At 37.3% G+C, this 17,953-nt stretch overlaps 1 protein-coding gene across 4 annotated transcripts in view; it reads right to left on the reverse strand.

Moving 5' to 3' along the window:
* Positions 1–17,953, reverse strand: part of LOC128690750 (nucleoredoxin) — a 518,570-nt gene that overhangs the window by 499,746 nt on the left and 871 nt on the right. For all 4 annotated transcript variants that reach the window (XM_070088257.1, XM_070088255.1, XM_070088258.1 and 1 more), the window contains exon 2: positions 8,318–8,578. In XM_070088257.1, coding sequence (XP_069944358.1) covers positions 8,318–8,454 — 137 coding nt within the window. In that variant the 5' untranslated portion in view covers positions 8,455–8,578. The remainder of the gene's footprint in view (positions 1–8,317; positions 8,579–17,953) is intronic.

The following is a 17,953-nucleotide window of genomic DNA, read 5'->3' on the forward strand; positions in this document are numbered from 1 at the left end:
GTTCACTATTTTTTCACTGTTGTTGTGGAGAAATTTTCTCCAGGAGGGGGGTATCAGCCCCCTTCAGCCCCTTTCAGCCCTTTCAGCCCTGAGGGGCCCAGCCCTCTCAGAAGGGGCAAGCGTCTTGTTTACTGCTACAGTGAGTAATTGATCGCAGATGCAGTATGAGTATGCGACGTGGTCAAGCGACCGCTGCTCCTTGCAGTCCAGTGTTGCAGAGTGTATTTTAATAAGAGACAGTACATCTCTTACCTTAGCAGGACAATTAAGGAAAATCCTGCTCCCACTTTATTACCATAGTAAAGATAGTAGACATTGTTGACTATGCTTAAGACAGCAAGATTTAAACATTCTGCTTTGCCTCATGGAGGAAGTGGCAAGGAAGCAAAGGTACTATGTCAGCTTTTCCTTTGTGCTGGGGGCAGTAATGGCGTGGGGCGCTGTGGCATCTTCAGATTACTTTTGACTCTACTGAGAGTGACACTGACGCCAGGATAACCAACAAAGAACAATCTGTGCGTTAGTGTGAACAAAGTGTCTCACAAAACACAATAAACACTTACAGAGAAGTGTGATCAGCTTCTTTAGTGATAAGATGGTGAACAATAAAGACAAATCTTGTGGAACATAGTGTACCAGTGTGCGTATTCCTAGACTATGGAAGACGTGGACATCCAAGGACACTTCAGCTTCTATCAAGTCACCGATACCTGTCGAAGGTGTGAAGAACACCATAGGTCACGCTACAAGAGCAAGGTAGGTTACGAATTTCTTGTAGTACGGGGGACTGCGCAGTTCTTGAGTCACAAGGAGTTTGTAATCAACCTATAGTCGGCAGTTAGGTGCAGACTTTTGAGTCCACACAAGTAAGTTTGTCAGCCATCAGTGAATGAAATATGCTGACATAACACCCCCTAGGGGTAATTTATTGTTTACAAATTATAACTCATTTCAGCCCATTGAGGAGTGCCTTCGACAGCATCTCAAGACCTCGTCTGCAGGGGCGGCTGTGCAGGCGATGAGCTGTCTTTCTAAGTTAAGTTTCCCTATATTTAAACTTAGCTGGTAATGCCATTTCTCAACAGTTGTTGCTTTGCACACACACACACACACACACACACACACATACACAATGGCAGTCTCATACCGAGATAGGGTGACCTGAAAAGAATACCTTCACCATCACTTATCCCATCATTGTCTTGCCAGAGAAGCATCGATACTACAGTTCAGATGTCCCTTCAAAACGTAGATATTCCCACCCCTCAGTCAGAGTGCAGGCACTGTACTGACCACCCCCAGGACTCAAGTCCAGCTAACCATTTCCCTTAAATCTCATCATAAATGTTAACTTGCTCACACTCCAGCAGCACGCAAAATCATAAAAGAAAAACTTGCCTCCATTCCTATATAACACGCTCATACATGCCTGCTGAATGTCCAAGTCCCTCGCATACAAAACCTCTTTTACCCCTTCCCTCCAACCTGTCCTAGGACGACCCCTACCCTGCCTTCCCTCAGCCACAGATTCATACACCCTCCAGTTCATCCTATTTTGCTCCAAACTCTCTAAATGTCTGAAGCACCTTAACCCTATGGATAATACTTTTAGTAACTCCAAACCTAAACTCCAGACTACAAATTCTCTGCTTAATATTTACAGCACACATTTCCCTAAAAGACAGCATATTTACTGCCTTCATCCTTCTCACTGCAACATTTACAACATATGCTTCACACCCATATAAGAGTGTTGGTACCGCCATATTCTCATACATTTTCCTTTTGCCTCCATGAATAATGTTCGTCTCCACAGACACCTCATTGCACCTACCATCCAAAGTTTTTTTTCCTCGTCAATTCTTTTGTTCAATTGTCTTTCATGGACAAAACTTCCAAATATGTGGACACATTCATTTCCTCCACACTCCCTTCTTCCAATCTGATATCCAATTTTTCATTATCTAAATTCTTTGTTACCCCTCATCGCCTTGCTGTTTCTTATATTAACTTTCAATTTCCTTCTTTTACATACCCTCCTAAATTCGCCCACGAGCCTTTGCAAGTTCTCTTCAGAATTTCCGAAAAGTACAGTGTCATCGGCAAAAAGCAACTGTGACAACTCTCACTTTGTATTAGAGTCTACATATTTTAATCCCACACCTCTCCGCAACAACCTAGCATTCACTTCTTTTACAACCCCATAAATACGTTAAGCAACTAGGATGACATCACACATCTCTTTCTAAGGCCTACTTTTTATAAAATAATCTCCCTCTCTCCTACATACCGTACCCTAAGTCTTACTATCCTCATAAAAACTGATGTCAGTAACCTACCATCTATTCAATACACTTGCAATATCTGCCACGTTACTCTTCATATTTATTTTCTAAATTCATAAATGCAACAGAAACTTCCTTATCCTTATCTAAATACTGTTCACTAATATGCCTCATATCACTTATATGTCTACATATTCCCGTTCCGTCCTAAAAACCTCCTAGTTCATCTGCGATCCTGCTCTTCATCTTACCCTTAATTCTTTCAATGATAACTACCCCTTTTCCTTTATACAAAGGAACAATGCACACATACTCTGCCAAGCCCTATGTACCTTCCCCTCGAAATCAAGCGATATATCAGGCTATGATTGAAAAATGAAATACTGGAGCCCTCCCTTCACCTCTGCACCAAATTCCTGGAATATCACCTGGAATACACGACTTTACCAGTTACAAAACAACTCAAACCCAGAGATCACTGGGGCAATTAGAGGCTATATTAAAATAATATTATCTTACCCCACCACATGCACCAGCTTAAGAGGTTTGCAGACTGCTCTCACAGTAGTAACAGCTAGTAAATTTACAACATTTTATTTTAAGCCAAAGGTTGTATTCCACCGAGGCAGGGAGATCCAAAGAAAACACATTCAATGTCATTCGCTCTATAGCTGCTTTTCTAGAACACAGATAGTGGCAGCCCACTGCTGACCTACGAAACCTCAACATTAGCACTGCACTAATCCTCCAGACAAGAGTCTGGATGATTAGTGCAGTGTCTGTATATTCGCTGAGAATTTACTTTAGCTTCTATTTTGAAAACTAAAGTATAATCACTAATTTATTCAAAGGTTGGTGCTAATGACCTCTAGTGGTCGAAGTACTAAGCACAACGACGATTCATCCTCCAAAATCCAATCCAGCTAGCCGGATTTTTCTGATTTGCTTGACAAATGTCACCCCCCACACATTCAGTTCCGAACTAACACTCACTTCAAAATATTTAAGAGCTGTTACCTGTCAACACTTCTAATATCATCCGCTCCCAGTTTTACAAATTCAAGAACGGTACATAATTCAATTCTCACTACAAGACCAAAATATCTTAGCAGCCTGTTCGATCATTATACCTTGTGTACCATCACACTGCCTTTTAATCTCTACATCTTAAGTTTTCTGCATAATATTCACAGTACACTTTGATCTCGGACATGCCATTTCCAGTCTCCGGTTTCCCCTCTCCTCCTCCCATTTACAATATTTAGTTAATGCTTCACGAAATAAATCACAATATCGTGACTGGAAGAATTCAGAGATAGCCAACATTTTGGAGAAGAAATTTTAAGAATTATTTCTAATCACAAATGAGAAATAAACGAGGAGAAAGTCCCAAGACAAGGCAGATAAAGAGAAGAGAAACTCAAAAGTCACCTCTTTACCTACCTTGTCTGCTGGCTTTCTCCTCATTTTCTTGCTCATTTGCGACTTGATAATGGTCTAGGACGGACCGAAATATCCAAAGATTATTCCCCCAAAAGAATAAAAAGTCACGATACCGTGGCTGGAACAATACACAAAAAACCTCACTTGGGAGAGGAACCTTTCGATCCGTCCTGAACCATATTTTTTTAAGAATCATACTTCCGATCCATATGTAAGTGCTGGTACCACTAGACTGGTAAATTTTATGTATTACTTAATACTTATGTATATTTTTTAGTCTAATTATGTATCTTGATATGATCTTGTCTTCAAGTCAAATTATTGCAAGTATAAATAATTTTATAAACAGACACTATTTACCGAAAGTTGAAAAGGCAACAAAACGTAACTTGTGCACTATCCCTAATGTTTTAGAAAGGCTTCTACTTGTATTAAGTCTGGCATTAAACAAGGCTACGTCAAATCTTCATCTCGCAGCTTGGTACTGAGGTCACGCTCAAGATATATTACCGGCAAATGTAATAAAAGATGCGTGTAAAATATTAAAATATCAGTGAAGACGGTGCTCTAATAGCTGCAAATACGTAATTACACAGATGTGCTCCATACTCAAGAATGGATCGCACGTAAAAAAAAAAAAAAAGTGTATTAAACGAGGCTTGATCTAGTTGCCGAATGCCAGTCGTAAGCTTGCGAGGCTATTTATATTCACGGGGATACCGATAAATTCGTAAATTTTATATAGCACATGCGAAATGCTAGCTAATCAGGTTTGATTCAAGGAAGAGAAAGGTAGATCCAATTTTTTTTTAATCAAGAGCCGTTCACTTGCATCAAAGTACCCTAACATGAAGGGATTCGCGAGCCTAGCCTGTGTTACTGTTTCATTCTGTTAATGTGTGCTTCAGAGGAGGGACAGGTTTAGGCTAATGCTTTTTCGTAGGCCTTTAAAAGTTTCCGTGAGCATTTTTTCCTCCCGGTACTGGGTGCACAAAATAACCTAATATGTTTTTACATCTTGCATTTTTGTGCTTCTGAATTTCATAAATGATTTTAGCTGTAAAATATTTTATTCTTGATCATAAGTTACAGGCTCGCACATAAAGTATTAAAACAAAGTAGAATAATGAACGTCCGAATATATCAGAGAAAATTTTGAAAAAAAAAAAAAAAAAGGGAAAGTATTACAGAGGCGAATATAAATCGGGCTGGTGGTGGTGACTCTCTCTCTCTCTCTCTCTCGCCCGTTCTCTCGCTCTCTCTGTTGCCTGTCTCAGTCTTCCGCTTTTCAGATTAAAGCCACACGTCTCGACTCGTTTTCTCCGTTATTTCTCCCTTCCCCATCTCGTTCCTAATCTGCCATTCGTCGTTGCCTTATAACTTCCCGCTGCTTGAGCATGCGACAAGCATGCTACAGTTACAGTACACGGCCTAGATTCAAGGCTGAGCTTAGAAATATCAAGGCCGATGTTCTAGGGTTCGAGGCAGAAATTCGAAGCATCGACGCCGAAATATCGAAGTCGGTGTTCGAAGCATCGATATCGAGGTTCGAAGAATCAAGGTCGACGTTCATGGAAGGTGTCCAAAAAATCAAGATCAATGTTTCAAAATATCAAGGACAAGATTCAAGACATCAAGGACTGCGTCCGAATCACTGAGGTAGACGAATTAAAAAAAAAAAGTCTACCGTCAGTGTCGATACAGATGGTCGAAGTCGATGTTAGCGACAACGCTGATATTTCCGTTTTCCCGGCCGTCATAATCAACAATTCCGCACTGATATCCTCTGGTGAATACATTCATCCCTTCGGTTCAGCCATTTATAAATCTGCAATTGATTATTGCCGCGCGGAAGCAAACGACGAAGAGGTTTTATAAAGCACAACTACATTTGCTTACATCCGCTCTAAGGTATACTTTTGCCAGTTTGGGGAAGCAAGTGTGGTGAACGTAAAGACCGCTATAAATTATCGTCTCTCCAGACTTACAGCTGAAAAACTATAATTGCCTGAGCACTTCGTGTTAGGTTGCCACAGTCTCGGTTCTCGTGATTCCAGATTACTTTTTCTCTTCATGGGTTCAATCTGTCCGTCCTCTTAATTACTTGCTCGGAAATTTTCCCCCTCGCTTGATTACTGAATTGCCGCTAAATCCTACTGTTGTCACTCGCATTTGGCGCTGCAAAATTATGCATTTAGTTTTGAAAATGTTATAGCTTTGCTTTTATGCATATTTTAGTATACATTACTAGAAGCAAGTGACATACTTGAGTCTCACTTCTTTAAAATGGTGAGAGGCTCCAGCCATGCTCATGTTTACATACAGCGAAGTTCTACGAGTTCTACCGCATTGCAGACCTGCTCCAAGTGTTTAGACGATTTAGTGACATGAGAAAGCTTTTCCATAAAGAGCCGGATGGGCTGGTAAGGAGTTGCAAAAAAAAATTTGTATATTAAAGAAGAAAGTCTTAGCAACTAAGTGGGCCTTATAAAATCTTTGTAGCTCTGCAAAGCTACAGAGCTAAATATTATTTCTAGTATCTGATTAAAGATTCTAATGGTAAACACAAGAAACAACTTTATTAAATAGTAGTAGTCGTTTCACAGATTAGTGATGAACCTCAGCCACCTCCACAGGCAATTAAGCAGATTAATAGTTCCAATTCACTTTATAAAAAGAACAGCAGATTTTGAAGTTCATTATTAGATCAGGCATTATTACCCATTTGTGAGCCATATCTTTTCCTATCATAAAGATAGATGAGATGTTATATTCGTCATTTGCCTTGCTTCTGGGTGCATTCAAACTAAAGAAGCAATTTTCAGAAAAAATGGAGCCCTCACTAAATTTTAGTGAGAAGCTTTGAGATGGATGGAAACGTGGAAGTGTGAGCTCATTGTAACAGTAGATGGTATCTGAATACCGATGAGTTATCGATAACGAAGACACAAAATCAGTAATTGGAAACGTTATTTAGACAACTTTTCGCCTACACAACAAGCGAAACATGGAATAAAGTCTTCAGTTGCTGCTCTTAGGGCTATCATCAGCAAGAAGCTTATTGATGCGGTCAGCTGCAGTGAGATGATCGTCTCTTACATGTAAACAATTTTGTACCTCTTTTCATATTGGTCTTCTATTTTGCAGTAGTGCATGTCGCTTCGTCTTCTAGAGGCACTGAGTAGGCCTACAATAAGATAAAAACCAGCCCATCGAATAAATTTGCTGTATTTATTGTATGTAAACATGAGCATTACGCTGACACAAATCCTGAAATCTTAACATTCAGAAGTGAGACGCAAACATTACTTGCATTCTAGCAGAATCTTCTTAGATATGAAAACAACAGGCATGCAGCATTTTCCAATAACAGTACAACCTGAATTTCCAGGTTGCTAAAAAAGAAAAAAATTATTAAAGAACGCTACACAAAAAATAAGGAAAAACCATTGGAAAGCAGCCAGTCATAAATCAATGTCACTCACAATGCAGCCTTTCAGGCAACTGCGTGACCCATTCCGGTATAAAAACAACGCCAGATCTATAACTGCATAAACGTATCATAACATTAAGACATATACATCTAGTACATGAGTATTACTTCCATAAGCTACCATCCACATAACATAATAATGTGATCAACGATGCTTAGGTTAGGCCTCAATTAGATTATGCTGCACAGTTTTGGTCACCGTATTACAGAATGAATATAAATGCTCTGGAAAACGTACAAAGGAGGATGACAAAGTTGATCCCATGTATCAGGGACTGAGGTCCCTGAATCTGCACTCTCTAGAAAGGCGTAGAATTAGGGGGGATATGATTGAGGTGTATAAATGGAACACAGGAATAAATAAAGATGTAAATAGCGTGCTAAAAATATCTAGCCTAGACAGGACTCGCAGCAATGGTTTTAAGTTGGAAAAATTCAGATTCAGGAAGGATATAGGAAAGCATTGGTTTGGTAATAGAGTTGTGGATGAGTGGAACAAACTCCCGAGTACAGTTATAGAGGCTAAAACGTAGTGTAGTTTTAAAAATAGGTTAGATAAATACATGAGTGGGTGTGGGTGGGTGTGAGTTGGACCTGACTAGCTTGTGCTAGGTCAGTTGCCGTGTTCCTTCCTTAAGTGAATGTGACCTGACCTAACTAGGTTGGGGCATTGGCTTAAGCCGGTAGGAGACTTGGACCTGCCTCGCATGGGCCAGTAGGCCTGCTGCAGTGTTCTTTTTTTATGTTCTTATAGCGAGCTGAGAAATACTGGACGATCACTTGTCAGCTTCAACATCGCCACAGACATGAAAACAAATTCCAAAACGCAATCAGTACAGAAATACACACAGCATATAGCCTTACCTGCAGGGCGGAAACCACGGCTGTCCGATCATTCTTGCAAGCCCACACAAATACTGCAAGGAACATCACACTCCCACAACAAAGACGAAATACAATAGCGCAATAAAACATGGTGACAAGCCTTGTATTGAGAAAGGGTACTATTGAGTTAGCCAACGGACATCACTCCATCACAGGCAAAGCAATAAACATAACATTAAATGACCAAGAAATACATAGTACAAAGCCTTACCTACAAGGAGGGCACCAATGAGCCGAGAAATAGAGACCGATCACTCTCTCAGGTCCACAAACATCGTTGAGGTCGACCAGGCCGTTGTGGCCAAGCACTTTCTCCCCAATGCTCTTGATCAGGGAAGGGTGAGCCATCTTGCTGCACTTTTAAGTATCTTATTGTAGATGTTTCAAAGATTTTTCCACATAACAGTACTTTTTTATTGTGTTTTTACAATATTTTGCAGATCCTTTTGCACCCACAAGAAATAAGTTTCCTCTGTCACGTGAATAGACAGTGAAAGGCGTTGTGTGTATGTATTATATATACACACACACACACATATATATTATATATATATATTATATATATATAATATATATATATATATATATATATATATATATATATATATATATATATATATATATATATATATAATGTAGATATATAGTCAGAGGGCGTTCTCGTACAGGAGCTCGGAGAGGCAGAAATCAATCACAAGATCACAAAACAATTTTCCACTCCGCTCATTCGTCGATGTTTTGTATAGACAAGGAAGGAGGGATAACCGTTGAGGCGAGAGCAGCAAAGATGAGTGAAATGCCCGTTAAGAATAACCGATATACATATATAGAAACTACATTAGTTTTACATAAATAATCACATCGCTGTTTACAGGAAATGCCTCTACTTTAATTTTATAATAAAAAAGAAGCATTAAACTACTTTAAAGTTACATTGCACATAGGCATAAGAGCATGTTTATGAAGACTGCAATGAGAACAGTGATGAAACCGTTTGTGCAAAACGAGTTACACTGGAATGAATTTGAAAAAATAAAAATCCTTAGTCCTGAGCAACAAAGCCAGTTATGGTATATTTAATTTACTGATTAATTTCAAGCTCCACGGTAACGATTCGCAGTTCTTAAGGAGCACACTGGAAAAATGAAGTTTAGCCCATTTTAAACAAAATCGATACAAATAATTCTTTTTTTTTTCATATTCTGTGTGAAGTATTAACATTACGTTCTGTTTCTAACATGATAAATAGCTATTCTCCCTTTTTTTTTTTGCAACTATTGAGTTTCCTTACATGTCTATTTTTACTTCACTGATTAAACATTATTGATGTATGGTATACTGTTATACATTCATGGTTACAAAACCGAAAAGTAGATGAATAAGACATGTGTAACATTCGAGTACCTTTATTGTGGAGACGTTTCGCCAGTCAGTGGCTTCTTCAGCTCAATACAGAGACGGTAGTTTGAAGTGATCAGTCCCTCAGCCTTGAAAGATGTTCAGTACATCAAGAACGATGAACTGAACACCTTTCAAGGCTGAGGAACTAATCATTTAAATAATTTCACGTCTTCCATTGTCTCGAGTATTATTCTCTATACTAGACTGATAAAGCAACCAGCTGGTGAAGCTTTCCCACAATAAAGATACCCAAGTGTTGCTGGCAACTCTCCACACTTGAATTAATCATTTAAACATTAGCACATTGTGTAAACATATTTACATAAAAAACGGTTTTATAAACATCAATTCAAAATAAATATTACACGACAACGCAAGGGTAGATGTAAGCATTACAGCATCAGATGATTGTGTTTTCAACTTTTAAAAAGGTGAACTGGTCTCAAGGGGAACCTGATGAAACTACCGGCGAGCAAAACTGCCTAAACTCTCCAAATGTAGTAATATAAATATATATATATATATATATATATATATATATATATATATATATATATATATATATATATATATATATATATTTAATTTATTTATTTACAGTAAACCATTTGTTCACACGCAAAGATCAATACTGGCTGAGGTCAAGACTTGTCAACATTCGAATCCCTAGCCTTCACAAGGTGACACGTTCTAATATATAAATCATTAGAGGTAATAATACAAGAGTTAGTGGCTCCCCTCGAGTACTTGAGAAGCAGGTGATAGATGGAGACCAGTCACGCAACCTGCGGCCTGTGTTTACTACCGGCCAATTGCAAGACTTGCCTTAGTCATTACAATTCGATTTTCATCTTGTTGTTGAGGGACTACACACTACCGTGGCAAATTATTATTGTATTCACAGTGGCATGACAAAACGCTTAAGACGGAGTACATAGTTTCAGATTCACATCTTGCTCACTAACATTTTTACATACTGAAATCGTAATTTGTTCTTTTTGCTCTAAAACATCACATTTTCTTAAAACATAGTGCATACAATAATTCTATAATTAGAGAGCAGCATGTACCCGAACGAATGGAACACGTGAAATACTTTGGTGAAATATCAACTGACAGTAAGGAAAAATGTAGTGAAAGCTAGAAAAATGGCGAAATGAATTGAGCTTTCAAAACAAAAGAAATAGTGTCAATGGTTATGCTATTCAAATCACTTGCGCTCTCTCGCCTAGAGTACTGTTGGATGTTAACGGCTCCATTCAAAGTAGGAGAGAGCTTGCATGGAGCCCATAAAACATTTAAACTATGGGGAACACCTCAAAGTACTGAATATATATGTACTTTCTGGAATGAAGGAGAGATACATGATAATTATATATGTAGAAAATATTGAGGGCCTAGTACATCAATGTAATAGATATGGTGGGAAGTGTAAAATATTTTCAATGAAAAGTAGGGGTATTTTGAATACAAGAACACTACGTAAACATACATTGGCCTAGACTATTCAGCATACTACCAAGGAGATAACAGAAACAGTCAAGTAGATATTAGTAACAACTTGGTTGACCAGGTAATCAGAAAAACCTGGCTCAGGATGAGCTATGGAAATAGAAGACTCGAAACGGGTCACAGGCATGTCACAAGCCTTAATATTTTTTGTTAATGAAAAAAAATCACGTTGAAATCTTTTAATCAAACATCACTGAAACTTCATTGAATAAAGAAATATCCTCACTATTTGTACCAAACGATAAAGTCCCAACTTACTATAGAGCAACCATACAATTCGCTAATTAATGTTTTATACATTTGGCATCACAGAACATTAGTGTACAAATGTTGAATCTCTTTACGCATAAAATCTTTCCGTATGTCTTGTAAATCGAGTGCTCACATTTAAAAGACCTATCGACAGCCAGGGTGATTAAAGACTGTCTTCCAACACTTGTACTGCAATCCCTAAGAGCTGAATAAATTCTTAAGAGATAAAATAAGAACATTTTCAGATTTAGCTTTGTGGTTTATGACCAATTAACTGCAAGGGTCATTAAAGTCACAATCAACGCAGTAAAAAAATCATTAAGAATACTTTCACCTCTGATGAAAATTTTATTCAGGTTATTAAGCCGAGGGTTAGTGACCGAGGATAACCCAAAAATGCCATTGTGGTTCCACTGGGATCCTTCGGAGTCCTTTGGTCCTCTTACATAGAATGCGATCGGCAACAGTCGTTCAACACTTGGTCATTCATTCGCTGCTAAGGGAACAAAGGCAACAATAACAAAAAAAGTCCAGCGTTCCTATTCACCCTGGGATCGAACCCGGGTCCTTCGGCTGAGACGAAGCCGTGACCACTGCATCAAGAGCCACTAAACGGATTTAAGGATGTAATTAAATTGTGAACATAGATAAAGATAAGCTTATTTGTGTGTATTCGGTAATCGTACAAGGCCGTAATAAAGTGCGCAATTTATAATTAGGTTAGGGATTACACTTAGTAAATATACACACAATACTTTTATCGGAGAATATACCCATATCTTTAAGATAGGCTAAATTTTTAAAACTGAAAAGCCTAGCGACTGCCAGGGTCATGAAGATCACGCTATATCTGGTTACTAATCGTCTAGTATAAATATTCCTAGAATATAGATTATAATAAACTGTGTAAATATACAGCGAGATAAACCTCTCTATGTATGGATGTTTAACACCGGCCATCTCCCACTGAGGCAGAGTGACCCGAAAAAAAAGAAGAAACGAAAGTTTGTCTTTTTACTTTTAGTAGTTTATACAGAAGAGGTTATTAGCCCCTTACTACACACACTGCTTACAGAGGAAGTATCCTTTTCCACTTGCCCATGGATTATATATATATATATATATATATATATATATATATATATATATATATATATATATATATATATATATATATATATATATATATATATATATATATATATATATATATATTATGCAGAAATCGCGAAGCGATATAAGATGCGAAACCACGGAGGGAGTTGAATAATAGCTCTAGGCCTTTCGCCTTGCAATCAACGTATCAGGAGCTTGCAACGTTGCAGAAGAGGATAAAGTTCCAGTGAACAAGTTCAGAGGGAGATTTTTTTTTCAAAAACTCTCATGACCACTTTTGGTAGGCCTAGACTCTGCCGTCCCACTGAAAATCCTTTGCTCAATAATTCTTGGAGCAAAAACGTTTTTTTAAATTATTTTCTCTCGTAAAAGAATCTGTATTCTTGATTTGTAGATGTTTTCCATTGGAAATTTAACTATACTGAGGATGATTAAATTTAATTATCCTGTTTGTCAACCGAAGTGATCTAGTCTTCAGATTTAAGGATACATCAGTGAAAATATCTGACGGATAAATGTCATTATTTGAGAGTGTATCAGTTAATATACAATACTAATAAATATCATGGTTTAAGGGTGAATTAGCAAAGACGTAGGAATAAATATCACGGTCAACTAAAATTCAGTGACATCTATGTAGCGATAGTGGAATGTTGTTTTTCCAACGCTAGCACAAAGACTATTATGCCAGCAAAATGAGGTGTTTGTAAAAAGTGAAATATTCATGAAATCGACTCTTTATTATGACTCTCGAGTGTCTCGCTCTTCTAGAATTATTTTTTGCTGTAAAAACTTCATTTCCTACATGGCGCATGACGTGCAATTAAAATACATACTTATGTTGCTTTTGGCGATGTTATACTGTTTTCTCGGAAGCGTGAAACATATATTCAAAATTTTTATATCCCAAGAATAAACATGTAAATTTTCCATTAGCTCACGACTTGACGTGATGAAATTTACTTATACATCGGGGCTTTATGATGACAATGATAATATGCTTAAGGTCTAACGTCAATAAACCTTGTATGCAATACAGTTTAAATTTTTCTCTGCCTCCCTCTCAACAAATTCTGTTTTCAGGTGAAGATTACAATTGATAAATATACGAACCTGATTTTGCTGTTATATTTTAATCTTGGCCAAGACCAGAATACGAGGTTTATGTACTGTGATGCTGTGAATCTCGTTATTTACTAAATGCGAAAATATATTATTAACAAAAGTTAGCACCAATACGAACACAGGATAAATAGTTACCTGTCACTCAAACGATTGTAACCAAGAATACAAGGTATTACTCCCTGTGACATAAGTATAAGATGGAAGCCAGCTTAATATTTTGGACTGGCAGACTTGCTAGATTTTTTCTTAGTCTCGTGACTATGTAAGATAATGGCTGCATCGTACAAACTTCTATTTACATTCAGTATACACGAACCTTTAATTTTCTACGTGTTTCTTAATACTTCTTAATCTTGCCATATTTCCAGAGATAGGCCGTGAAGGCAAGGATTACTGGAACTATTAACATATATATAGCACAACAAAACTAAGCAGCTAATTAACTGTATTCCCTAGATAATGAGAGAAACAAAAGCTGGTAATCTGCACCGATTCTATCTCTACATAAAATTACAATAAGAATCTGTTAAACCTGTTAAACACCTTATAATCGGGAGGCACGATGAGGATAGTTGGCTAAACCTTGTAACTGTGAGATACTAAAGATTTTATGGATTAATATTAACTAGGTCAAAAAGATACAGAAACTGCATGATGCCATCTTCTTGTCATTGAATATGTTTTCAATAGGCATAAAAATACAAATAAATATAACATATATAAGCCTTTGAATCAACTCTCAAAAATTTCACAACGAGAGATACTATCTTCTGTGCAGCAGTCTGGCAGCGTGAGAAATTTATTCAAGCTCATGGCAAGAAATACATTCACAGTGTTGATGACATGCAGTTCAAGTAGTCTTGCAAGTGCAATGGTCTCTGAAAACCGTTTGAAAATGCTTGTGATCAGACCTGGTTTGATACAAACGCTTGTACTTTATTGGTTGCAGAGGGGCATTACTTTCTGATACTAGCCTAGAAGAATTTTCTTTGTGCCACACTCTCAGGTGTAGGAAGCATGATTAATGAAAAGTCCTGACCAAAGGCTCTCAGAGGCTTGCGAGTGTTGCTGCGCTACTCGATATGATAGTTACGTGGTGGAAACACCTTAAGCAAGTTGTTACACTATTATATACGTTAGTTAAATTGCGAGTCTTTTTGGAAGGCGCACTGGCCTCTGTTATATAATCATCGACGTCGAAAAATCACTGGAAATTACAAGGCTCTTCCCAAGTAATGGAATGATTGATTATCCCAAAGCAGCAAAGAAAATAGGTTGCTACATCTCTATGCACTGAAAAAAACTGGTACTTTTTTGTTTTTAACACAATCCAGGAACTATGATACATTATATGGTATACTACTGAAATTGAGAAGTCAAAGAAGTGAAAGCCTTGTTTGAAGGGCATCACAGACCAGGAAAGTTCAGCGGGTTGTGGGCTGATCAGTTTCGAGAGCAAACTTGTGTAAGATATGGTAAAGTAAAAGGTGGGCTTGTTGGATTTACACTGAACCTTGACTAAATTTCAAACTGGGTTCTTTGTAACCAACTATGCACTACCCTCTTCGGTGCAACAGGGATGCAATGTTTGAACAGGCAACTAAGAATGACTATGATGCACTGCAAATGAAACAATTACTGGAATGATGCAGTTGAAATCTAGGACAAAATTAAGGCAGTCTTCCAGGTTTCTACAAACCGCAGAAGCATCTAGTTATTACCGATAGAGACCGTGAAGAAGTGTTAAAGTGAGAGATGTGTCAGTGTATGACATTAAAAAAGTTCAGTTATTTAGGCACCATTGCAAATAGAAGACATGCAAGTCTGAAACATGAGCTTGAATTTCAAATGGCTACAGACTCATTACTTTCAGATGAGTATATATGGTCTCAAGAGAAAAAATAGAAGACTCAAATGATAAAATAAATTTGCTGTCCCTGAAATACTGTCTATGTCTGTAGGAGCTAAAATTATTGAGGGTAATGAGCAACTCTTATGCCGCCTGGCCTAAGACTGCAAAGATTGAAGGCTTTATCCAGAATTTTGTATGGGCAATTGCAAGAAAAGTAGAATCTGAAGAGTAGAGTCTGGGTCTCATCAGTTATTGACAGTTCTCGATAGATACTTCAACTTGTCCATCATAACCCATGAGCGTCAACTTAGAAAGATATTACACATGCACATTACAGACTGACTATGAAAACATGGATATCACATAGCCGCGTATAGCGGGACCATTAGGGGGAACACAAAAAAAAAAGAGCTCTGATTAAAGTGTTATGCAGAAATACTTCCCCAAATAATGAAACCATAACTGGCGAAGATCAATGTATTTCGGCATGAGGAAATAATGCGATTATTGCATACAGCCCTACGCATGTCTTCTAAGTAATCAAAGTAAAAGATAAATTCATGTTAATGAAGACAATGCATTTGTTTTCTTGTTAAGTGGAAATGGCAAAATCCCGAGCGCTATATCCAAATGAAAAGAAAGTTGATGGTTCGCTGATTAACATGAATGCATCAGTTAGAGTACATAGCACCGCGTGTGATGGCCTTATTGCTACACGCCCTCGCCCTTACTCATACGCGCACGATGCGCACACTCTGAGTGATTGTGATATAGTGTCTAACTCTTTCAGGAAGGACAAAACTTCTGCAGTAACTATTATAAGCATCAAAACCTACACCTTCATTTGTTCGGAGAGCCGTCTTCCAAGATTTACGCTACGAGTTATTTAGCAGGAAATCATCTGAGCCTTCGAGTATTGGAGTACCATTTTCTCTGAACACTTTTACAGTGCATCTAATTGAAAACAACTAACAACAAAAAAAGATGTCCCTCCAGTTAATGCTACGAACCTTGAGTGAAAACTTAAAAAATATCTTCCAACCACAAATTAGAATTACGTGAGCACCAAAGGTTATTGCTTGTAGACGTGCTTCAGACAGAAAACATGCTCAAAGACTTCGTGCAACTGCAGAGCAGCTATACTATTATGTAGTTTTTTTTTTTTTGCAAATATTTTGGAGATATAACTGTTTGTATGAGTGAAATTAGAGAAGACGAAGCTAATGAATACCTGCCTGATGGTGAAGTGTACATGAAGACTTTTCGATATAAAATAATTGGTTCTTTCTTCAAGTTTCCATCACTGAAAAATTCCTATGAAGTTTTGGTTTAATATTAAACATAATTTTAGTAATACTTTAAGAGCCGTATTCTTGCTGTCATGTAATTTTTCTTGATTACAATAAAAACCCGAAAATAATAGGACGTAATTTGTTTATATATCCCAAATGGTGAGAATAAAAAAAAAAAATCTTTAGTATTAGAAATTCAAGGTCAATGGCGGATGCATCGCGATTAAGTTCTTGTACTCTCAGTTATTAGATGAGGTGACTAACTCACTCAGCTAAAATTTAAAAAAAAAAAAATGTCGACAAATTGCATAACCTCACTTTTTAAATAAGATTCAAAGCAACAAACACCTGCAGTTTGGATTCAGATTGAAAAAAGTTCAAAGTTCAGTACCAAATACGATCATTCAACAACAGCAGCGCCAATCATCTCTCAAAATAAACCGGTTAAGCACCCACAATACACCGTAACCACTCATACACACGAGCTACCACTAAGAGTCCACCAAATACTGACTTTTGCGCACAAAACAACGTACTTATTTTAATTGTGCATATTTTTTATGGCTAGTTTCTTAAAATTATGAGTACGTACTAGAGCAAAATTAAATACCACAGTTGAAAATACGTACTGTCACAGCAACATGAATGCCAATTTACTTGGTGTATTATTTATTACTTCACACTTATGTTGTTGCTTTAAGCAAATAACAACACAAGACTAGCCGGGGATCGAACCTCCCCTCCCCCCGATATTTTATTACGCCTTCCAAGCCCGCCAAAATTCCGAGACGCCTTTGACAATTGGGCCATCAATGCTACAAACATCGGGTGCCTATTACCACTGGACATGTCCCTCCTGATGTAAGTATATACGTACTTGGCTGTGGAAAGCTACAGGACTAATTGCATTCTCTTCCCGTTTGGAATACCACTGTTCACGAGCAGTACACATATTAATGCATTAACGAACGAGTGGTTTTAAGCAAATAACGATACTGCGAATAGCTAGGGATCGAACCTCCCGATATTTTAGCATGCCTCTCTCTCTCTCTCTCAAATTATATATATATATATATATATATATATATATATATATATATATATATATATATATATATATATATATATATATATAAATTTAATTAATACATCTGATTTAAAATTAACTCACGTCTAAAATTAATATAAACGTGCTTTAATATTAATCATTTAATATTAAAGGCATTATTTAATATTAAATATGTAATTTAATTTATGAAGCACGTGATTTAAAAACTCACGTAATTTAATATTAACA

The sequence above is a fragment of the Cherax quadricarinatus genome, chromosome 24, assembly GCF_038502225.1.
Source record: "Cherax quadricarinatus isolate ZL_2023a chromosome 24, ASM3850222v1, whole genome shotgun sequence".
Lineage (NCBI taxonomy): Eukaryota > Metazoa > Arthropoda > Malacostraca > Decapoda > Parastacidae > Cherax > Cherax quadricarinatus.